The 24,364-nt window shown below is 51.6% G+C and overlaps 1 protein-coding gene across 2 annotated transcripts; it reads left to right on the top strand.

Annotated features, from left to right (window-relative positions):
• The first annotated feature begins 3,407 nt into the window (after positions 1-3,407).
• TNNI1 (troponin I1, slow skeletal type) lies at positions 3,408-16,719 on the top strand. 2 transcript variants are annotated; one of them, XM_023186943.2, is made up of 10 exons: positions 3,408-3,555; positions 3,850-3,903; positions 7,781-7,810; positions 8,474-8,477; positions 10,347-10,388; positions 10,939-11,070; positions 12,476-12,565; positions 14,047-14,223; positions 15,149-15,258; positions 16,330-16,719. In XM_023186943.2, exons 3-9 carry the CDS (start codon positions 7,800-7,802, stop codon positions 15,254-15,256), a joined length of 564 nt encoding a protein of 187 aa, XP_023042711.1. In that variant the 5' UTR covers positions 3,408-3,555; positions 3,850-3,903; positions 7,781-7,799; the 3' UTR covers positions 15,257-15,258; positions 16,330-16,719. The 2 variants fall into 2 exon arrangements, with proteins under 2 accessions (XP_023042711.1, XP_023042710.1); XM_023186942.2 differs by lacking the exon at positions 3,408-3,555 and having other exon boundaries at positions 3,797-3,903.
• Positions 16,720-24,364: the final 7,645 nt, after the last annotated feature.

Below are 24,364 nucleotides of genomic sequence, written 5' to 3'. Positions count from 1 at the left end.
TCAGGCTCAGCCTCAGGTCCCTGCACACCCTTAACCCATTTTACAAACGAGGAAGCCAAGGTTCAGAGAGGATGCTGCATAGCTGGGTCAATTCTGCAGTGAACCTAAATTCAGCCTAGTGTCTAGAAGGCCTGCAATAAGGCTAGGGCCAACGCCAGGAGGGGAAGCTCATGTGGTCTAGGGTAGGGCTTGCAGATGAAGCTGGATTAGGAATTAGAACAAGGTCAGTTTTAGCATTTTGCATGCTGTGTGCAGAATGGATTGAGAGGGCAAGGGGCCACCTCAGTAAACCAAGCAAGAGAGTAGAGAGCAAGAAAGTGAAGGTTCTAATAGGTTAGGGATAAAGACAGGGACGGGGTTATATTGGGGTTAAAAGAGGGTTAGCGTTAGGATTAGAACTGGGCTAAAGTTAAGGTTAGGGAAGTGTCTCTGCTTTGTGGGCAGCATGACAGAGCACTGGGGTGGGAGTTAGGAGACCTGACCCCTCACCCTGTGGCCTCTCCTCTAGGGGCCTGGGTTTCCTCACGGGCACACAGATTGGACTGGACAGTCTTCCTGCTCTGGTGTCCTGCGATGCTCTCGGCAAGATCAGAGCTGGCTTTCTGGAAGGCCAGGCAGGCCCTGATGGGGCTGGATTCTGGCCCACTCTTCCTCAGGGCTGCCTTGTTCTGAAACCTGGGCTGGTTTGTTTCACTGACCCTCCCAGGCTCACCGTTTTCCTGGCTAGTCCCAAGCACAGCTGGAACCATGAAGTCCAGGGCCCAGCAAGGCAGTGAAGAATGTATTAGTTTCTCATTGCTGCTGTAACAAGTCAGCACAAATAACCCAAGTTTATTATCTTACAGTTCTGGAGGGTAGAAGTCTGAAGTCAGTCTCCCTGGGCTGCAAGTCAAGGTGTTGGGAGGCCTGCTTCCCCCTGCAGGCTCTAGGTGAGAAGCCGTTCCCTGTCCTTTTTTTGGCTTTTAGAGACTGCCTGCATGCCTTGGCTCATGACCTCCCTCCATGGTCAAGGCCAGCGGCATAGCATCTTTTCTGACGTCTGCTTCCTTCATCACATTTCCTTCTCTCAACTCTGCTTCTCATGACTCACTCAGCTGAGAAGGACACTTGCGATTAGATTGGGCCCACCAAGATAATCCAGGATAATCTCCCTGTCTCAAGTGTCTTAGTGTAATCACATCTGCAAAGACCCTTTGCCATCTAAGGTAACAGATTCACATTTGCATTAGGGCCCGGGCACCTATGGGGGCCACTATTCAGCATAGCACAAATGGTGCTGCCTGGGGCCAGGGCCAGGAGCACTCTTTCTGGCTCTGTGTCTGGGAAGGGTCCTCCCTGACCAGTGAGCATCTGTGTCAGACAGAACCTCAGCTCTGGGACAGCTGTGCCCGCTCTGCAGGGAGAATAGGAAACCTGGCCCCAGGGCAGATGTGCACTGAGAAGGGGTGACCTTTTCTGTAGGCAAGGGCGGGAGGAGAACGGCTGTGGAGGCGTACTTGGTTGGGGCAGTGAGTGCGCTGCAGGGCTGAGACCTCCAGTGGCGGCCCCTCAGCTGGGTGTGGGTGGCCTGGATCATCGTGGCCTGCTTTGCACCCACTCCATACGTGAAGGAAGATGGGGCTCAGGAGCAAAGACAACAGGGCATGGCATTCTTGCTTTTGAAGGCCACCTTTGAGCGACAGGAGAGAGATGCTGGAGAAGTCGGTGTGTGAACTGGGGCCGAAGGTCATGGTGGATCTCAGAGCGGGAGCTGGAGGCTGGATTCCATGTGGTGTGCAGGGATGGTGGGGATGGAATTGGGACACTGGGGTGAGGGGTCCTGGCCCCATGCTGCCCAACAGAGTGTGAGGATGAATAACTGAGTCTGAGATTCCCCGTGGCTCCTGCCCAGGGAGGGCCCCTGGCTGTGCTATGTTCTCCACGTCTTGCTGTGGACATCTGGCCACCTGCTTTCTTGGCTTGTGTTCACCGTGCTTTGTTCTTCTATTTATCGACCTGTGCTCTTTGTTTTTCCTTTTCAAAAAGCAGGATAATTCATGCAGATAATTCAGTTTTTGAGAATATCAAGGTCTTTTAAGAAAGTTATTGTATAGGCTGGTCATGGTAGCTCACGTTTATAATCCCAGCACTTTGGGAGCCCGAGGCAGGTGCATCGCTCAAGGCCAGGAGTTTGAGACCAGCCTGGCCAACATGGTGAAACCCTGTCTCTACTAAAAATACAAAAAATAGCCAAGCATGGTGGCGCACCTGTAGTCCCAGCTACTCAGGAGGCTGAGGCAGGAGAATCACTTGAACCCACTACGTAGAGGTTGTAGTGAGCCAAGATCACGCCCCTGTACTCCAGCCTGGGTGACAGAGTGAGACTCTGTCTCAAAAAAAAAAAAAGTAAATAAATAAAAGGAAAGTTATTGTGTAAATTATAATAAGCCAAGGCAATAAACTCCAGTAGGCTCATCTGCAAAGGCCCTGAATTCCTGCTCCCTCCGGCTGATCCTCTTGGCTGGAGTCCACCTCCATTATCCATCCCAGCCTCTCCACTTGGAATCCTATGCCCCAAACCCCCATGTCTCCCCAGACCCTGTCCTTTCTTCCTGGCAGCCTTCTCGCATAGAGGCTTCTCAAAGTTGACCCGACCAGAACAGAATTAGAGCAACCTCTATTAGGCAGCAGAATGTCGGTGTAGAGAGGGCAGGGCCTTTACCTCTGCGGGCGCTGGGTTGTGTCTCCTTAGGACACCCCTGCCCATTACTCTCTCCCTCTCCAAATGGGGAGCATGGCTGGGACTCCCTAACCTCCTGCTTGCGAGGCCTCCCTCTGGCCTCCGAGAGGGTCAGTGTCCTGCCCCAACCCATGAGATGACACACTATAATAGCCACAGGATTAACATAGCAGGCATTGTCTTTCTCTGACTATAGGGTGGGTATTATGTGTTCATCAACTGTCCTAAAAATACCCAGTAAACAGGTGCAGCCCCTGTGGCTCCAGTCCCCTGGGATCTGTTGGCTTCTGGCTGGAGATGAAGATTAGGGCAGGGGAGAGGTGAATTAGTCTCACTGAGTTCCTGGCATGAAACTTGGGTGTCTTTTGGAACCTGGGAAATCTAGATTCCAGGAAACCCACCTGGAATGGCATGCAGAGTGTCTGCAGACCCTCAGACCTCCCTGAGCGGAAAGATGGGCCCTGCTGCCACTGCCATTCTGCTCAGCCCTGGAAACACTCACCGGGGTCAGCCTGCAACACTGCTCACATCAATCCCCACAGCCAGGCACTCTCCTATCCCACGTGCACCAGAGCCACCGAAAAATCCCTGAAAGTTGAGTCTTTAGCCCTCTTGGGCTTTTGGAGCATGGGTTTGGGGGCCTCATTTCCATAATGACTTATAAGAGATGCAGGGTTAGCCCAGTGGTCCTCTTCCCCCAGCTGCTACTTGCCTTTCTGGGCCTTCCTGTGGCCCGTTGCTCTCCCTCATTCCCCCTCCCGGTCCCATCTCTGTTCAGTCCCCACACCTGGTCTGGCTGTTCGTTCTTTCCCTTTCTGCAGCTCAAGGCTCCCCAGGTGGGTGCTGGTTTCACTCAGTCGGTGGCACCTATGTGCACAGAATTTGCCTCTGCTCCTGAGCCACAGACTCGCGTGGCTTTCGGCCTGTGTGCCTGTTGTGTGCATCGCAGCACGCATCTGCCCTGTGAGGGGTGTGTGTGTGTGTGTGTGTGTGTGTGTGTGTGTGTGTGTGGTGGGAGGGGTGGAAGGGAGGAGGGGCAGCAGGAGGGGGAGTGGGTCTGTTCTATTTTTACCGGCCAGTTGCTGCTGGCCACAGTTTTCATAGCCTCCCCTCGGCTCTGCCCCTCACAGTCTGCAGTCTACGGCGAGGCACAGGCCAGCCCAGCTCCACGAGGACTGAACAAGGTAAGCGTCTGCAGCCCAAGACTTCAGATCTAGGTTGATCCCAGGCAGAGAACCTGGGGCTTTTGTTTAAGGAGAAAGCGAGGTCCTGGAGCTGGAGAAAACCGTTTCTTCCCTGTACAGTTGGTTTGTTGGTAGAACATTCCTAAAATACTCCCACAGCGTTTTGTTCCACAGAATGGCCTATCTCCTGCAAAACTGTTGTGAGAGGCGAAAACTTTTCCTGGCCATTTGGAAGCTGGGAGTGAGGAGAAGAATCTTCCCTGAGGTTCCTTAGGAGCCCCAAGGCTGAGCCTAAGGGATGATGTTTTCACACAGGATGCCCAGCAGGGTGTGGGAGGGATAGTGCACCCAGGGGAAGGGGTGGCCCTGGGACCAGAGAGCTGGGTGAGTGCTCAAAGTCAGCAATACCTGCAGCAGAAGAGAAGGAGGGTGCCTGGCGTGCAGGACTCCCAGGGAGCCTTGCAGGCAGGGCCAGAGCCCCCTGCTGGCCAAGGAAACTATCTTGCTTCTGTGTTCTTTGTCTTTGAGCGACGCTGTTAGCTCCCTTTGCCCATCCCTGTACTGCAGCACAAGAGCAGGGGAGGGCAGACCGGCAAACCCTCTTGACCGTTCCTGCTCAGAGCTCCTGGCTCTGAGGAGCAGCAGTAGATACTGGGGGTCCTCTTGGAGGAAGGCAATGGTGGCAGCATTTTGGGTTGAGGCACAAGAGCCAGTGAACATATAAGCCAGGGCAGTATCCACAGGGCAACCCAAGGCTTGGGGCAGGGGGCCATGTGGCGGTCCCTGACTTGGGTGAGGGGCTGAAGGCAGCACCTACCACCGGATTTGGGAGTTGCAGTCCCACAGCAACGCTGAGATTAGGCTTTGCTGTTCAGAGCTCAAGATGGGGGTGTGGTGTGTGGTAGGCAGCCCAGCACCATGGGCTTGGGAGTGTTAACTGTCAGTCAAGGAAGAAAGGGATGCCCTTGAATGGGGTTCCAAGGTCAGGGGGCGGGGAGCAGGGGGAAGCACATGAGCCTAACTAGATACTTGTGGACGTGATCATTGGGTGTGCAGAGATCAGTTCTTTCCCCTATATATACACACTCTCTCTCTCTCTCTCACACACACACACACACATTCTCACACACAGTCACTTACACACATTTACACACACAGACTTAATCTCATAGTCTAGTTGATAGTCCCTGCCATGCTGCAGAGCCTCAAGAAAGGGAAAGCCCAGCTCTGAGGCAACCACCAGAGACTCTTTGCTCCCTCCCTTGGGTAGAGGATTTTCTCATTATCTCCTTGCTTGCTACTTGTGGAGGAGATGGAATCCTGGCTCTCCAAGCCTTCCCGTGCTATCTACATCCTGACTTATCAGTCCTTGCTTGACTTCCACAGAGCCTGGCAAGGGCCCCCGTCTGGTGGGTGTCAGAGCACAGACTGAGGCCTCTTGCCTGACGTGGGACCCCTTGGTCTGGCATTTGTCAGTGAGGCAGGCTGGGGGCAGGTCCCAGAGCTTGGCATGAGGTGCAAATTGGCCTTGGCAGGTAGGGCCCCACACTGGGGACAGTTGGCTCTCTGAGGGAGAGAGGGAGGCACGATCACTGCCAAATGCCCACCAAGGACAAGGCACATCCCAGGGAGACAGACACAGACCTGGTGCCCTCTGGACACTGGCATTCCTGGAGGCTGATGATGGACAGAGGGGGCCTGGAGGTGGCTCTTCGCCAGCTGGTGTTTCCTTTGGATTTCCTCAGCATCTTTGGAGAAGCAGAACCCTCAGAATAAGCAGCTGCCTATAAAATCTGATTCCAGCCAAGCATCTCAGGAATTCATGGATTGTCTCCATACCCCTCCCTCTGTACCCCAGCATGACAGCTGAGACTCTGGGCTCACACTACCCCTCCAACTCCTCCACCCCAGCCTGCCCCTCCCCTGGTGCTGGAGGCAGAGGTGGAGGGAGGCCCAGAAGGCTTTCTGATCCATTGGTAGATTCAGGGGAGGTGGCCAAAGCTGTGTTCACTGGGGTTGGGACAGTGCTTCACGGGCACAAAGTGAAAGGAGAGAATTAGGGCAGAGGAAGGGGCGGCTCTGGGATGAAATTATTGGCAGGCACTTTGCAAGTGTACTTTAATTCCCCACCTCCCAGACCCCCAACCAGGTTCTTGAACCAAGTCCAAACTCCTGACCCTGAGCTCCATGCCTGCCCTCCCCTCCACACACACACTGGGCTCTCCCACCCTTCACCTCACAGCCTGGCTCAGAGCTCCTGTGCGCCCCTGCACACCTGCTCCCCACCGCAGCTGTCCACTTCCTTTCCCTGAGCTTTTGCACAGTCCCTCCCTCCTCTGGCATTGGAATGCTCTGTGTCCAGGCCCAGGCAAGATGGTGAATTATGTCTGGCTTTGGAACATCTCCCTCTGCAGCCTCATGGACCCCCTCTTTGGCCTGGGCCCCAGGATCACCTGGTCAGGGGGCTTCAAATTGTGCTCCACGGCCAAGTATCCTCACAGAAGACCACAGGGCTGCTATGGTAACCCCCTTCAACCAGTACCATTTGGCTCTTTTTGTTTGTTTGATTTTTATTTTAAGTTCAGAAGTACATGTGCAGGATGTGCAGGTTTGTTATACAAGTAAACGTGTCATGGAGGTTTGTTGTATCAATTATTTCATCACTCAGATATGAGAGACGTACCCATTAGTTATTTTTCCTGATCCTCTCCCTCCTCCCACCCTCCACCTTCTGATAGGCAAAATGCCATGTTGCTTATACTGATTGGATTTATTTTACTTCCAAGTAAGATTTGGTTAGAACAAAGGATTCAACCAAATAATATTAATTAAATATTATTTTAATTAATTAATATTAATTAATAATAAACATCAAGTGGAAACCCACTGATTTAACCCCTAATTTTGCCGAGAGGAAAACCAACCCAGAATGGGGAAAGACAGAGTTGGGTGAACACAGGATTTGCCCTGCCTCGAGGCTTATCCTCCCCCACTCAGGGCCTCTCACTGCCCCACCCTGGGGGTGCCAGTTGCATTGCCATCTGTGGATGGAGTTGTGCCACATGGCAGCTGCCTGTATTCTAGCATCCACTCTGCTCATTCACTTTTCAGGCCTTCCTCCCTCTGAGCCTTTCAATGACCACTCTTAATCCACAGGATAAAGTCTAAACTCAGCCTGTCCTTCAAGGCCTTCATGAGTGAGCTACGATCTCAATTTTTTTTTTTTTTTTTTTGAGAAGGAGACTCATTCTGTCACCCAGGCTGGAGTGCAGTGGCGCGATCTTAGCTCACTGCAACCTCTGCCTCCTGGGTTCAAGCAATTCTTCTGCCTCAGCCTCCTGAGTAGCTGGTGGCGTGCGCCACCACGTTGGCTAATTTTTGTATTATTAGTAGAGATGGGGTTTCACCATGTTGGCCAGGCTGGTCTTGAACTCCTGATCTCATGATCTGCCCACTTCGGACTCCCAAAGTGCTGGGATTACAGGCGTGAGCCACTGCGCCTGGCTGCTCTCATTTTCCAAGCATATTTCCTATGGACTCCATTCTGTTCTCCACCGGGCTTAGCAAGCTTTATCTGGAAAGGGCCAGATAGCTTTGTAGCTCACATAAGATTTCTGTTGCAAATTCTTAAAAAAAAAAAAAAATCTTACAACTCTTTAAGTAAAAACAGGCGGGGGGCCAGGTTAGGCTTATGAGCTGTAGTTGGCTGACCCCTGCCCTGCAACCCTGTCCCATCTTGACCTGCTGGAATCCAGTGTGTCTGATTTCTTCCTTTTGTATTCCGACTCTGTCTCCTAGGCTGGGCTTCCAAGGCTCAGCTGGGTGGGGGGCAGGGGTTTCTACTTTCCCTCATGAACTATTCCTCTGTGCCCCCTAGGTGCTGTCCCACCACCACCATGCCGGAAGTGTAAGTAGTCTCACTGCCGTCTGGGGCCCCAGGAAGGCAAGTCCCTTTGCCACAGACTTCAGCCCCACAGTGGAGGCACCATGTTTTCAATCCTCAAAGCTTTCCCCTAAGAGACCAGGTCCTCAAACAGGGACAGCACTTGGTGGTTTTCCCTGTGCTGCCTGTGTCCTCCCAGCCATTGAGCAGAACTCACTCCCAGGTTGCCCTGGGAGTGCCTTTTTGGCCTGTGCCTCAGAGTTTTCCTGTCTTGATCTAACACATGAATTGCGTGTACCAGGCCACCACTTAACACTGACGCAGTAGGTGAACAAAGCTTTGGGGATTTACCCACACGCCCACGGATGGATGCTTTCACATTACTGGAATCCTACCCTAAGGCTTCCCTCCACTTCCACCACTTCTCCCCAACCTATGATGCCCAGTACCTCCCAATAAGAATGCCCGGTAGTTCAAAGGGCTGTTGAGTTTTTATTCTGTTCTGCCGGAACCTCGAACTGCTCCCCCTGCCTGATGCCTGATGACTGTCTGGCTCACTGTTGTCACCGGCCCCCTCCTTCCCCAAGCTGGTCTGCGAGGTTCTGCGGCTGCACATGTAATCCTCATTGTTCATACTCACTCTGTGTTCTGCTCTTTCCCTGTCCTTCCTGCGATGAATGCCTGAAGCGAGGTAAGTGATATTTGGGGTATCTCTGTCCTGGTTAACTCTTCCGACTGGTAAAGGTGGGAAGGTGGGGTTGGCATCTGAGGAGAGGGGAGAGCTTGTGTTAAGCCCTGGTGGGAGTCTGGGAGGTGTAGGGTATTTAGTAGCTGAACAAATTCCCAGGAGATGGAAACATCAGGTGAAGATTCTGGATGTGGGGCTTCCTAGTGTCCAGGGAGTTGCTGTGCCAGTGTACAATGTCACTGGAAGGTTGTCCTGGGACTGGCACTGCAGCAGGGCTGGGTGTGACTCTGCATCTTTGCTGAGCACAAGCTCTTCCTCACCCACTCTGAGAGCTGGTCCAGTCCTGGGGGGACCATCCTATTCCATGCAGAGCTGATCCTGTGCAAAGCTATATTTGAGGGGTAAGGGATAGTCATTGGGTTATTCCACCCTTGCCCAGTGGCTGAATATTGAGCGAGGAGCAAAGAGATGTCCTTAAATCCCTCAGGTGGTTAGATAACCCTGACACTGGCCATTCCATACACTCCAGACTTAACAGGCTGCTGAGATCACAGCCTATATACAGTCCAAGGATGGGGATCGCAGGGATAGGGATGGGGACTCAGGGATGGCAACAGTGCAAATTAGCGGTATTGACGGAGGGGACATTTGGCACAGAGATTTTCGGAAAGAACTGAAAATGTTACTTTTGAACATTCATATGAATGTTGAAGTTTTGCTGAGGCTCGTATTAAAGTGAGTCCTCACTGACTGATGGTCAGATGAGGTGACCATCAGCTCACTCACCAAGTGGTGGGGAAACAAGATAGCAGTAAAACGTTTGCCATGTGTACATTACAGTGTGTAAACTGTGGTAGTAATGCTTAGAGGCACAGGCTCTTTCTTTTGAAATCACACTTATCTGAAATGTAACAAAAATCTTTAGGAGAGGAAAAGAGAAACCACTCTGAACATTCAGAATAGAAGTTACACATTCCATTTGCTGAAAGTCATCCATTGTCTCTCATGAGAACTTCCCTCTCAAAGCCTAATCACTTCTACTTTACACCCTGGAATAACATTTGAGAGCCATGCTCTCCCAGCTCGCAGCACATTAAGTCTAGGTAGGATGCTTCCTGCTGGCAATGAGAAGTGACCGCCTATGGCCCGGAAGAGATACTAGTGCTCGAAAGGCATCACAGTCTCATTAGTTGGGAGCCAAGCAGCCCTACTCACCTTTACCACCCCTGAGGGACCACTGTCACAGGGCTAGGACTAGTAAGCAACAACATGTTTAGGATTTTTGATAAGAAGATAAAACAGTGGTTTTATATCTTAGAAAGATTTGTATGGGTGATGTTAACATTTTTTAAAGTTTTGAGGTCTACATAGATACATTTCATTTATTTGGGAAATTCACAGCTTATTTATGCAGCATGATAGATCATCAAGGTATTGCTGTATTACTACCTGAAGTGTGAAAACGTACACAGCTTTTATGCTTTTCAAAGGATTTGCACATCCATGATCTCATTTCATCTGCAATAACTCTGTGGACTAAGCAAGGGGGGGTCATAATATCCTTATTTACAGATGAGGAAAGAGGTGCCTGTAGAAGCCGTGTGACCCTCATAGTATCTTACAAGATTTCAGCAGCAGCAGAATCAGAGTGGGAAGTTAAGGCTTCAGCCCCTAGGTCAAGGTAGCTGACTGCAGCCTTGTCTGAACTGCAGGGGTTAAATCACAAAGATGAGCTTTTAAGGCACCATAGGGTGAGCAGAGGATTCTGGATAAAGACAGAGAACCCTGGCTGGCACTTGTCTTGGCCTAGACCAGAATTCCAGTTCTGCAGCCTCTGCTTTACCACCTGTCTCTCTCTCTTCTTGCTCACAGAGAAAACCCAAGATCACTGCCTCCCGCAAACTCTTGCTGAAGGTGAGGCTGGGGGCTGGCTGCAGGGGGATGCCCAGTGGGAGGCAGAGGGGCAGGAGAGCCGACTCTGAAGGGATGTGGAGGGTTATGGAAAGGAGAAAGGAAGGAGGCCAGAGTGAGGATGATGAGGGGCAGAAGGAGTCCAGCATTGCTCAGGTGGTCAGTGGGTGGGATCCTTGAGTATGGATCCTGGCACCCGCCTGGGGTCCCTAGTGTAGGTGGTGACCAGCTTCAGAGTGAGAAGCTACTCGTGCAGGCAGAGAGACTTCCTTTATTCTCGTATGTGTTTTTCTCTTTGGAGCTTTGTGAGTCAAAACAGACAGTAAGTGGGTAAGAGGAAGACTGTCAGGGGAAAACAAGTTCCAGGACTCCAGGAACATTGTGTGTGGCCACTTGGTGTACCCTCATGCACGGCCTGTCTGTGGCTGCTGCATACACTTCTACACTGGACGGTGGTCTCAGAATTGACCCAGCCTGGGGCTGCCCTCCCCTCATTCTCTGATGCTGGGTGGGAGATGCGAGGCCCCTAGCTCAGCAGGTTTGTCCTGTCCAGAGCCTGATGCTGGCCAAGGCCAAAGAATGCTGGGAGCAGGAGCATGAGGAGCGCGAGGCTGAGAAAGTGCGCTACCTGGCAGAGCGCATCCCCACACTGCAGACGCGTGGCCTGTCCCTCAGTGCCCTGCAGGTGAGCCCAGCAGGTGGGGCAGGGCAGGATGGGGCTGGAGGCACTGTGTGGGTGGCTCCAGGGTCCAGGCGGCAAGAGCCTGAACTAACACCAGCTCAAGGTTCCATAATTTACAGGGTACTCCTCACTTCCATGGTCTCATTTAATCTTTACAACCACCTGTGAGGTGGGAATATTAGATTCCATTTTACAGGCACTGAACTGACCCTCAGAGGGGAGGCGTGACTTGCCTGGACTGAGCGGAGCCCGGGGCCCAGTTTCACAATCAGTCAGGGTGGTGGCGTGGAATGGGGAGGCTGCCAGGGTTTGGAGAAGCCCCACTTCTCCAAGGACTTGTCTATCCTTTCTTAGAGCTTGGTCTTTAACATTTTCAGAACACTGGTAAATTATTTAAATGCCAGGGATTACAGAGAAAAGAGACTGGAAGGAAATACATCAAAATGTTACTAAGTATCCCTGGGTGGTGGCATCACTAGGTATTTTAATTTTTATTATTTTTGTTTAATACATAGTTTTCAAAATGTCTAAATTTAAAACATTACTTTAATCATAAGAAAACTATTTTATTTTGCTGGGCACAGTGGCTCATGCCTGTAATCCCAGCATTTTGAGAAGCTGAGGCAGGAGAATCACTTGAACCCTGGAGTTCGAGACCAGCCTGGGCAACATAGTGAAAGTGAGACCTTGTCTCTATAAAAAATTAAAACAATGAGATGGGAGGATCACTTGAGTCCAGGAGGTTGAGGCTGCAATAAGCCGTGATGAAAGAATACTTTTTTTTTTCTTTTTTTTTTGAGACAGAGTCTCACTCTGTTGCCCAGGCTGGAGTACAGTGGCTCACTGCAACCTCCACTTCCCATGTTCAAGCCATTCTCCTGTCTCAGACTCCTGAGTAGCTGGGACTACAGGTGCGTGCCACCATGCCTGGCTAATTTTTGTAGTTTTAGTAGAGACGGGGTTTCACCATATTGGTCAGGCTGGTTTTGAACTCCTGACCTCAGGTGATCCACCCGCCTTGGCCTCCCAAAGTGCTGGGATTACAGGGATGAGCCACCATGCCCAGCCAAGAATACTGTTTTTTTTTTTTTTTTTTTTTTTTTTGAGATGGAGTCTCATTCTGTTGCCAGGCTGGAGTGCAGTGGTGTGATCTTAGCTCATTGCAACCTCTGCCTCCTGGGTTCAAGCAAAGGAATATTGTTTTTAAGAAAGCACGACATGTAGACAGGAGAACAGAGGGCATACCCTTTGAGCTATTGCCTGTCATGAGCCTCAGAGTGGAGGAAACCGTCAGCTCCTCTCTGGATCCCAGGTCTTGCAAAGGGGCTGGGGAGAGGGTCAAGGACTGGAAACTGATGGCTCTGTTCCGCTCTTCTTCGCGCCTGCCTGATCCATCTGCTGCCCCCAGGACCTGTGCCGGGAGCTGCATGCCAAGGTAGAGGTGGTGGATGAGGAGCGATACGACATTGAGGCTAAATGTCTCCACAACACCAGGGAGGTGAGTCTAAGGAAGGGAAGGGGCATGGCCAGGATGGGCTAGGCAGGGGCATGGGCATGGATGCAGCAGCCATGGGAGGTCCCCTCCTTCCGCAGGGCCTGGAGGGGGCCACTTAAGCAGGAAGCTTTGGTTTCTCCACCCTAGCCCCATAGGGCTGGAGATGGGCAGAGTGGATAATCACACATGAAAAGTACAAACTTCCTCCCTACCTGCCATGTGGGCTCATCAGCCTAACAGAAGCCACTCTCTTTATCCACCCACACAAATAATCATATGCCTGTTAATAATGTCTTACCTTTGTGAAGTGCTTTCATGTGCGTTGTAGCCTTTGATCCTCCCTATAGGCCTGTGGATGAAGTAGGGGCTATTTGCACCTTGCAGAGGAGAACACTCAGGATCAGAGAGGCCAAGGACTTGTCCTAGGTTGCACAGTGGTGGTCCTGGGACCAGTGCTGGTCTCTGGCTCCCACTTCGGTGCTCTGTGCTCCCTTAGCAGGGAGTGTGGGAGGATTAACTCCATCCAGACCCTGCTCCAGTGGGGTGGGGCAGAACAGGGAAGGACAGGGCTCCTTTGGGTCATTTGTCCAAAGCAGGGAGGGAGAACAAGTCACTTCCCTCCTTCCCACTTCTGCCCACCAGGAATGACATGTGGGGTCACCAAGATCCTAAGAATTCCCTCTAGAGATCACACCCTGGAAATTCCTCCAGGGGTCTAGGACCTGGAAGTTTATCACCCTGCTGGACCAAGGCTGTGAGCTGCTTTGAAGGCTCACTGGGGAGGAATAAGTTAGAAACAGAGATGAGGCTACAGGAACAAAAGGAAGCAACCCTGCACTCCAAATAGGGCTTCCAAACCAGACAAGTCTCAGTCTGGTGGAGCTACCCCTTTTATTCAAGGTTGCAGTATTAGCAATGGCTAATAGGCTTTATCTGTCCGCTTAACCATCCATTTATCAGCAAATGTGCAGTGGCTATTTGCAAAGGGATGGGTGGGTCTGACTGTCCTAGAGCAGGGATCTCCAACTCTTGGGCTGTGGACCAGTACTAATCCGTGGCCTGTTAGGAACTGGGCCGCACAGCAGGAGGTGAGCAGTGGGTGAGTGAGCATTCCTGCCTGAGCTCCGCCTCCTGTCAGATCAGCGGTGGCATTAGATTCTCACAGGAGTGTGAACCCTATTGTGAACTGTGCATGCGAGGGATCTAGGTTGTGCACTCCTTATGAGAATCGAACTCATGCCTGATGGTCTGAGGTGGAACAGTTTCATCCTGAAACCACCCCACCACCTCTCCGCGGAAAAAGCGTCTTCCACAAAACTGGTCCCTGGTGACAAAAAGGTTGGTGACTCCTGATAGGTCTGGCTTCAAGGGTGGACAATTTAAGGTGTATCTCTGGCTGGAACCCTGGCAGTCTGAAGTCCTTAGGAAGGGTGCCCTGTGGCTAGCTCCCTCTCCAGTGAGCCCCGGGTGCTTCTCACCTGCAGATTAAGGACCTGAAGCTGAAGGTGATGGACCTCCGTGGGAAGTTCAAGCGCCCACCCCTGCGTCGGGTCCGTGTCTCAGCTGACGCCATGCTCCGGGCCCTGCTGGGTTCCAAGCACAAGGTGTCCATGGATCTGCGGGCCAACCTCAAGTCTGTGAAGAAGGAAGACACAGAGAAGGTGAGGTCCCTTTCCTCAGAACCTTCCACCCTCTGCCCTACCAGCTTTGCCCTTGTCAACCCCTCACATGGCCTCAGGCAGGCCCAGGAGCTCCTGTTGGAGGCCAGTCAGCTTGACAGAGAGAATGTTCTAGAATGTTTTGGAAGACCAGTGTGGGAAGAAAGAAAGAAGACTTGCTCCCTTCCTTCAGGCTGTTCCCAGTCTGATGAAGAAACTAGGACGTAAAGAAAGCTAGACCCCAGACTGAGACATGAAGTAAAAATCTTGTTTCCAGTGTGAAGAGAACGTGGAGATTTAGGGTAATGTTGGAGGTGACTGCCTGGTCACCACAGGGAAAGGAGACAGCAGCTCATCTTGGTGATAGCCACACACGAGCACAGACATTAGAGAACTGAGTTCAACCACCCAGCAACAAATTATTCAAAGTTGGTTGAACTCACAGTATATGTGCCCCAAATTGATAGGCTCTGTAAGGAACAGAGATGACAGGAACAGATGACAGGAGTCTCTGGCCCAAGAAGCTTCAGAGGAGAAGAGATAAGCCAGGCAGTATACTGAAGAAATGGAAAAGCAGTCACATTCGCAGGGGAAGGCTTCTTGGAAGAGGTGGCCTTGAGCCTGCAGAGTGCCAGACCAGGAGGGTGGCATGGGGCCTTGGAGGAGGTTTTGCTGAGGTGCATTGAGGTGGGAACTAGCCCTGTAGCTGCCACTATCACCCTGTGCTCCCAAGCCACACAGCTTCCTGTGGGGCCTCGGCTTGGCCCGTGTCCACCTGCCTGGCTGAGTCCTAGGACCTTAATAGCTGGGGTGGGGCATCGGGATTTCTTATCATCTGAGGAGACCGGTTTTCTATCGCCCAGCTTCTCTTAAGCTGGGGGGGCATCCAGCCTGGTAAGTCCCTGATGTGTGTGCCACTTGTCCACAGGAGCGGCCTGTGGAGGTGGGTGACTGGAGGAAGAATGTGGAGGCCATGTCTGGCATGGAAGGCCGGAAGAAGATGTTTGATGCTGCCAAGTCTCCGACCTCACAATAGAGGTACCTAGAGATCAGCTCCCTTCTCTGGGGTCCATCAGAGTCTAGAGGATAAGGAGGGAGTCCACAATGGGCAGGCAGGTTGTACTCAGTGTGGTGCAGGGACAAAGGCACTGATGAGACTGATTTGAGTCGGCTCTCCTGGGCTCAGTCCTGGCTCCAGCACCGTGATACCTTGGGCATGTCATTTCTATTTGGGGGCCCTTTTTGTTCCCCTCCTCTATGAAATTGGGGGCTGTATCAAATCAGTGGTTCTCCAAATGTGGTCCCGGGACCAGCAGCATCTACATCACCTGGGATGCAAATGGTCACCCCTCCCCACCCCAGGTCCACTAAATTGGAAACTCTGGGGTGAGACCAGCCTTCCAAGTGATCCTGATGCACATGAGAGTTTCAGAACCACTAGGTTAGAGGATCCCTGGGGTCCCTTCATCTCTGACTTTCTGAGAATCTGTGTTCTTTTAAATACCTCCTGGTGATGTCCTTTATTTGTGCTCCCTGCGAAGTACCCAGCACTCACAGTACCTGTTCCCAAGGAGCTACCACTCAGAGAAGCTAAGACTTCCCACTCTCTGAGGAAATAGCTGGAGAAACTGGGCAAAGCAAGGAAATCAGGCCACATAAAACCCTCTGTGGAAGTGCTGAGAGAATGTGCAATAGGGCAGGCATCCACCAGATAGCACTGGTCCGAGCAGGCTTTCTGGAGAGGAGGAGCTCTCTGAGGACGTGATGTGCGAGTGTTAGCTGATAAAGGGAAGGGCACGTTGAAGGGCTGATGATGCAACAGAAGCATGGAGGTGGGAATCAATTACCCACAGAGTAGCATGGCAAGGCCAGGTAAGAGCTGAGGGCCACAGTGCAGAGGAGCGGTGTGAGGGGTCCCAAAAGGGGAGGAACTGTGCCCGTGGGCCGAGAAGCTGAGGTCTTGTAGGAGCCCCTATGAATGAAGATCCAGCCAGGGGTGCGCTAGGGGTGAGAAGCCCTGGAGACTGCATGTGCTGTAGGTAAGTCAGGGATTCATGCACTGCACACAGGTCCCTGGGAACTGATGGCTTCGCCTCTTTGCCCCTACAGGCCAGCTTGCTGTGCTGCGCTCTGAGCTCCTGCTTCATGCTTCTTCTCCAGCCCAGCTCACTCACTTCTCTGCCGGTGTCTGGAGCATCCCTTCCCACTTCCCCCCTCACTTCTTCCCTCCAGCCTGCATTCCCTCCTCTGGAACTGGGATTAAACAGATATCCAAGAGGCAGGACAAACTCGAGTGTCTGAAGACATCACCCCGGCAGGGTGGGCTCCCACCCATCCATGAGGCACTTGGGGCTTCCCAGCTACCCTGTGGTGTAACAGGTGGAGGAGGAGGAGGGAGTGAGAGCACCTTTCCTCTGGCCCTGTGCCACACCCCTTCTATGTGTGTACAGTGTCCACAGGCATCTTCATTAAAAACCCAGTTTCCTGGTCATTTCTGCAGCTCTGACTGTGAGCACTGAGAAGAAAGGGAAGACTTGGGGCTTGTGAAGAGAGGGCTGTGCTGGGCTCCAGTCACCCTGTCTGCAGTCCAGAGCTCAGGATCTGAAGGGAGGGCTAAAGAATTGGTGGCTGCTTGCCAGGGTCCCCTGGGGCCCCTTCTGCCGAGTCCCTGTGATGTCACACAGCACACACTCACCACCCAGGACGCTCAGCTCACCAGAGCCCTGACCTCCGAGAACTGACCCCATCCTGCCCCTGACTCTGGCCATCAGAAGAGGCCTCTCCATTCAGAGCCGCTTCTCCTGCCGGGTTTCATACTCTCCTTCCTCTGCAAACCTAGATTAACTCTCCCTGATGTCTGCTGGGTGTACCTAACTGCTCCAGGCTGAGAGGTCAGGGCACTTTCAATCCCTCACCTAGTCCTGCTGCACAGGGCAGGAGGCCTCACAGAAGAGATACTTGCAGTTCCAGGCCTGGCCACCAGGTGACTCCTTCCTTCTGTCCTCGGCACTCCTGTCCGTCCCGCCTCTGCTCTCCCCACTTTCATTCACCCTCCTCCCAATTGTTTCCCCTTCACACTCCTGTACTTGTCCTATCCCCCAGGACTGATTCTTTCCCAGAGGTGGGGCGGCCACTTATCTGTCCTCTGGCTCAGGTCCTTTCTCCATCCCATTCACTTCTGGGTCCAAACCCTGGTGAGGGCATAGGGCGTGCTGGGGTGGAGTGGGGGTCTGGGGCAGCCCGTCTTTCCCCAACATACTCATGAGAGAGGCTCCTGTGAAGCAGAGACCAAAGTTCTGACTTTCCTTTTTTTCTTTTTTTGAGATGGAGTCTCGCTCTGTCACCCAGACTGGAGTGCAGTGACACGATCTTGACTCACTGCAACCTCCGCCTCCCAGGTTCAAGCGATTCTCCTGCCTCAACCTCCTGAGTAGCTGGGATTACAGGTGTGTGCCACCACACCCGGCTAATTTTTGTATTTTTAATAGAGACAGGGTTTCACCATGTTGGTCAGGCTGGTCTTGAACTCCTGAACTTGTGATCCACCCACCTTGGCCTCCCAAAGTGCTGGGATTACAGGCATAAGCGACCACGTCTGGTCAAGTTCTGACTTTTCAGGGCAGTGGGATAGTGACTTCTGAGCTAAGCTTGCAAGGGAAGTGGCTGGTCCCAGATCTGGGGTCCCTTGGCTTTTTGACCACCGCAGCACTGGCCCCAGGAGGGGCTGAGTTATCAGAGCAGCAATCCTTCCACCCACCCTACTAAGTCCCCATTCTGCCCTCAAATCCCATGTATTATCTGCCATAAATGCCAGGAATTGGTACAAAGTGCAGTGCCAGCTACTCCGTGGGGCATGGTCTGGCTCTCTGGGCTGCTGGCCTGCCAGCCCCTTTCAGAAAACATGGCAGTGGGAACCAGCAACTTGGGCTACCTTAGGGGAAGCAGCACTCTGCCCAGGGTTCTTGCTATAAATAGGTCAGTGGGCAGAGAGGCAGATGTGTGCAAAAAGCACAACCCCAATCACACACACAAACCCGTAGGCACAGACACATCCAGTCTCAATGCACGAAGTTGGAGAACCTGACAGGGCTGGTCCAGGCCACAGAGGATGGGGTTAGGCTTCATGCCTTCATGCCCAGGCAGCCACAGAAACCCACTCTTCTCTGCCTCACAGGGCTCCTCCGGTTGGCCTGGGTCCAAAGCAGTCTCCTTGTTTCACCTCTTTCCAGCCCTTCCCTAGAGCCTGGCCCCAAGTTCCAGAGTCAAATCCCAGTTTTGCAGTCAACTATTAACCTGGGGCCCTGGCAGATTGGGGTATCCACCCAGTCATGTAAAGGCAGGAGACCTGCTCTGGGCCTGACTCAAAGCAAACACGTGGGTGCAGAAGGCCCATGGGAGGAGGAGGTGGGGCCCACTCAACACACCTAAGCCTGTGGCCCTCTAGGAGGGGCAGAAGAGCCAACCAGAGGGTTCCTGGAGGTCATCGGGTTCCTCCTTCTGCTTCCAGGCATGAACAGACCTAATTCATCTCCTGTGAGGATGGAGCAAGAGCAAATATAGGCATAGACACATCCAGAGCGCAAGGATTGAGAGGCCCTGTGGACAAGGGGAAGGAGAGCTTGGGGGTGGGAGAGGGATCTATGGAAGTGTCTGTTGTAGCCAAGAATGCGGCCTGGGGGTGAAAGGCCTGGCCTCTGGAGAGCCCTGATTCTACTCCAGTCCTCTCTCACCATGGAGGGTCGACACCACCCAGCCTGGACACAACGCTAGTAGAGCTGGGAGCTGGGGCCTGCCACTGAATAACAGCTCACACATGTAGCACACTTATGTGTCAGGCACCAGCGTGTGCACCTTAATTCATTTAACCTTCACAACAACCCTAGGAGAAAGGTACAGCTACTATTCTCATGGTACAGTGGGGAAAACTGAGGCACAGAGAGGTTAGGGACTTTTCATGATCACACAGCTAATAAGTGGTGGGCCCAGGATTCAACCCAAGAAGTCTGTTAGAATCCATACTGTTACTATTTTAATAACAGCATTTCAATAATAGTAATATGTGATGTTAAATGCTTTTTCTGAATTATATAATTGCGTTCTCACAAAAATGGTACATTTGTTAGCTCAAATTTACAGATGAGGAAATGGAGGCCTGGAGCGTTCAAGTAGCTCACTCCAAGTTATAGGGTTTTCTAGCTGCAGACTGGAGACCGGATCCCAGGTCACTCTGCCTTGGGGTTGCCCTTTTCTGAAAACAGACTGGCCTTAACAAAGCCCAACCAGCCACTTTCTTGGAAGGACACAGCTGGGGGTCAAGGGTCCTGCATATGCACCCGGAGAGTCCCCACATCCCTAGTGAAGGGGAAACATTCAAAGGAGGTGCAAGTGACATCCAAATGGGCTACGGTGAGGCCTTCTTCCAACATGGGGCCCAGGCTGAGGGTAGAGGGATGGGTGCTACTTGGGGGATATCTGTTATTAATCAGCACACAACAGCTGGGTGGGCATCCCCTGTCTCTGCAGCTGGTAGAGATGGGCCTGGTGCTCCTCTCTGCTTGGTAGGAATGACCAGGGCAGGATGCCACCTGCTACACCCTTGCCTGTCCCAGAGCCCTTGGGGGACCAGCTGTTGCCCCCACCTTTCCCCACAAGGTGGCCAGTCCCCACGGGGCAAGGAGCCCACTCAGCAGCAGGCATGATCAGGGCAGGGCCCAGCGCTCAGGGCTGCTGGGGCTAAAGTGCCTTGCTGAAGGAGGGGCAGAGTTAAACATTAGCCACAATGGCCCCCCACGAAGTGAGTCATACTCCCCACAAGGCTCTGGGCTGGGCAGCCGGGGGCGGGAGGGGGGAGCTTCGTTCCAGGTGGGTGACCAAGCTGCGGAAGCCCGGGACAGTTTGCTGGGACCAGTGCTAATGGCAGCCTCTTTTCCTGACCCCCATCAGGTCTCTTTCCTCACATCCCCAAAGCTCGTCTGCCTGCGGGTCCCTCGTTAAAGATGAGGGACAAGGGTTTTCTCTTCCTTCCAAGACATACTTCTAGGCTGGCCTGTGGGTCCCCTGAGACCAAGGCTGAGCAGGGTGAGCCTCGAAAACCCCACAGCACTGGCCTAGAGCACTGTGGTCAACGTCTGAAGGACCAGAGACGGAGAGTGACTTGCTCAAGGTCACAAACCTAACTGGAACTAGGAAGTAGGTCCCTAGACTCCCAGTCTGAGAAAATTGGACATTGACAGGGCTTTGGTTCCTGGCCAGAGGCAAAGGCCCAGGGACCCGAACAGGCTGCCCATCTCTGGCCTCAAGTCAGCACCCCAACTGGCTCCAGTGCCTCTCTCACTGGTTGGCACAGGCTGGGTAAGCCTGGCCCTTTGCCCTGGGTTCAGGAGAGAGGTATGGCCTTGCCTGGCAGTCAGGGGAGGTGTTCCAACCTGGGAGCCCCTGGGGGAGAAGCGTGTGTGTGAACGCTTGTGGCCACTCATCAGAAAGGGTGAGCGTGATATGTGTGTGTGGGCATGCTGAATGCAGGGTGATGACCTGTCTGCCTGCCCTGAGTGTCACAGACACCTGGGTGTCCCCTGTATTAGTGCCTCCCAGATGCTCTTCTCCTGACTGGCTCTTTGTGACCCAAATTTCAACTGCTTCACCTCACATTGAGGAAACCAGGGCCACAAATGTAGTGAGATTTTCATAAAGCTAAATGTATTCAGTGGAAATTCCTCTGATCTAAAAGCATGCATGCCTTTATTTCATTACTGGAGTATTAAATTAGCCTTTACTTATGGAATAGGAGGACAGTAGGTGGCAATTGTTTTCTAACTCTCTTAGTTCACAAAATAAAATGGTGGTAGCACAATGTCAGTGTTTATATTAAACAATATTGTTAGTTTGTAAAAACCGAAAGCCAGGGAGCTTACCGTCCTGGATTCTTTAGGGTGTGGGTCTTAGCACTTCATTCAATTCTTCCCTTCCCCCAAGAGTGCCACAAGCATGACAGTTGCTCAGCTGAGACACATGAATGGGAACAGAACTGAAATGTCAGAATGTGACCTCGAGCCAGCTGGTTGGGGCTGGGGATCCCCCTAGATCTCCACTCTGTCCTCTCTGAGAAAGGAGAAGCTGCCCTATGAGCCTTTTTTTCTGGGGGATTCCAGAGGTTGAACGTCTGTTCTGAGGCTCCTCAGAACCTCAAGGGAGGGGACGAGAGTGATGACCCCTTGCCCAACCACTGGCTGAAAAATCTTGAAATTCCCTGACTTTGACCAAGAAATTCCCAGTTGTGCTAAGCCCTGCCTGGTGGAATCTCCCTGGAGGAAGTAATCAGCACACACATACGTTTTTAATGTGCGTATAAAGAATCGTAAAGTGAACACCTATCTGCCAACCACTCATTTTAAGAACTAGGATATTGCACATACTTTTGAAGCCTCATGTGTCCCTCCCCCATTACAATCCCTTCCCCTCCACAAAGGTAAATACAATCCTCAATTTTGTGTTTGTTATTCTTTTGGTTCTCTTCATAATGTTACTATATATTTATGAATTCCTAATACATCATTGAGTTTTGAATCTTTTTGTAAACCTTACTCAACTGCATGCATTTTGCTTTTTCCCCTTCAATGTTAAGGTTGTAAATTCATCCCTGTTGATAATTGTAGTTCATTCATTTTCACTGCCATGAAATGATGAAATGATGAAAACACCATTCATTCCCTTTCCTGCTGATAGACATTTAGATTTTTGCCACTGCCAATTGTGCTGATTTGAATATTCATGAGTCTTACTTCTGGTGCTCATGTTCAAGAGCTTCTCTACCTAGGAGTGCAACTGTTGGGTCGACAAGAATGACATCCCCACCTTTGCTAGTTGTACCACTTACACTCGCATCAGCAACTATGAGCTGATGCTCATAGTTGGTTTCGGTAGATTCTGAAGACAAAGGATGCTGGATACTTAACCCCACCTGATCTCAGCTTCTTCCCGACCCAGCCTCCTAATGTTACTCTGGGCAGGGGCTCTCAGGCTATTTGGGTTTTCCTGTTCTTCCCAAATCAAGTTAGTGCAATTCTCTAAACCTTTATTAAGCACCAACTCTGCCAGGCATAGGGTTGAGGGGATACTGAGGCAAATAAGACATTCTTTTTCTTCTCAAGGCACCTACAAGATGCTTGGGGAGCCAGGACATGGGCACAGATAACTTGAACTCCAACCTCTCTGCTCACAAGGGGTCATTCCCTCCTCCTTCCTACTCAGTATGGGCCCTTCGGGACTACGAAAACACAGTGCGAAGCTGTCTCCTGAGCTCCCCGACTCCAACAACCAACCATCTATTGGGCAGCTCCATCTAGCTGTCTTCAGGGACCTTAAATTTGAATGAATAGAGGCCAAGGATGCTGCTAACCATCTTACAATACACAGACAGCCCCCAACAAGGAATTATCAGGCTGAAATGACCATAATGCTGAGGCTGAGAAACTCTCGGTGGTCCAAAGTCACCCCTCCCCAGGTCCCCTGCTCTCACATCCCTGTCTCATCAACGACACCTCATTCACCCAGTCCCTCCAGCAGGGAGATAGAAGTCACCTAGATTTCTCCTCCCTCACAAGCCATAGTCAATCAACTCAGTCCTGGCCACCCAGCCTTCCAAAACTCCTGCCAATACCTTCTCCTCCGCATCCTCCTGGTGCCCTTGCTCAGGGCCTTCATTTCTTTTGTCGACTATAAAAAATAGCCCCTGAAGCAGTCTCCCTTCCAGTGTGATCTCTCGCCACACTGCCTCCAAACCCTTCTCATTTTCTATATTCAACTTTATTCTACAGGATAAAGCCTGTTTTTTTGTTTTTGTTTTTTTTGAGACGGAGTCTTGCTCTGTTGCCAAGGCTGGAGTACAGTGCAGTTCAGTGGTGTGATCTCGACACACTGCAACCTCTGCCTCCTGGGTTCAAGTGATTCTTTTGCCTCAGCCTCCCAAGTAGCTGGGATTACAGATGTGTGCCACCATGCCCAGCTAATTTTTTGTATTTTTAGTAGAGACGGGGTTTCGCCATGTTGCCCAGGCTGGTCTTGAACTCCTGACCTCAAGTGATCCGCCCACCTCAGCCTCCCAAAATGCTAGGATTACAGGCGTGAGTCACGATACCCAGCTAAGGCTGACTCACTCTTTAGCACAACACACAAAGTCCTTACTACCTGTCTCTAACCTTTCCTTTCAGCCTTGGAAGGGGCTCAGTGCTTCAAGCAAACTAGTCTTCTCTCTGTTCCACACCCACCTTTCATGTTTATGTCCCAATGTCTTTGTTTATGCTGTATCCTATAGCTGGATGCCCTTACGCCCTTTCTGACAATTGAATTCCACTTACCCTTCAAGGCCCAACTTAGATGTTCTTTCTTGTGTGAAGACATCCCCAGTCCCTCCTGATGACACAATTTTCATTTTTAATCACAGTCTGACTTGAATGAGGCTTGGGGCATATGTGTGCTTGTGTATGCGTGTGTTCACCAGCATGTGTGTGTCTTCAATGATAGACTGAGAATGTCCTGAGGTCAGGAACTGAGTCCTTATCATCTTTGTGTCACTGAATGTCAAAGCCACTTGTTGATTATAGTGGATAGAACACATCCCAGAAAAGATGTGTTCAATTCATAACCTCTGGTACCTGTGAATGTGACCTTATTTGGAAATAGGGTCTCTGCAGGCATAATCAAGCTAAAATGAGGTCATACTAAATTAGAGTGGAGGGATACTTGAACACAAACACAAGAGACACGGGGAGAACGCTGTGTGATGAGAGAGGCGAAGCTTGGAGTAATGCAGTTGTATGCCAAGGAGCTCTAGGAAGAAGCAAGGAAGGATTCTCCTTTGGAGCCTTTGGAGAGAGCCTGGCTCTGCTCACATCTTTTTTTTTTTTTTTTTGAGACAGAGTCTCGCTTTGTCACCCAGGCTGGAGTGCAGTGGTGGGATCTCTGCTCACTGCAAGCTCCGCCTCCTGGGTTCACGCCATTCTCCTGCCTCAGCCTCCTGAGTAGCTGGAACTACAGGCGTCCACTACCATGCCCGGCTAATTTTTTTTTTGTATTTTTAATAGAGGCGGGGTTTCACTGTGTTAGCCAGGATGCTCTCAATCTCCTGACCTTGTGATCCGCCCGCCTC

The sequence above is a fragment of the Piliocolobus tephrosceles genome, chromosome 1 (assembly GCF_002776525.5).
Source record: "Piliocolobus tephrosceles isolate RC106 chromosome 1, ASM277652v3, whole genome shotgun sequence".
In the NCBI taxonomy this organism is placed as follows: domain Eukaryota; kingdom Metazoa; phylum Chordata; class Mammalia; order Primates; family Cercopithecidae; genus Piliocolobus; species Piliocolobus tephrosceles.
Note: the sequence above shows the minus strand (reverse complement) of the source record. Positions and strands in the feature narration are given on the sequence as shown.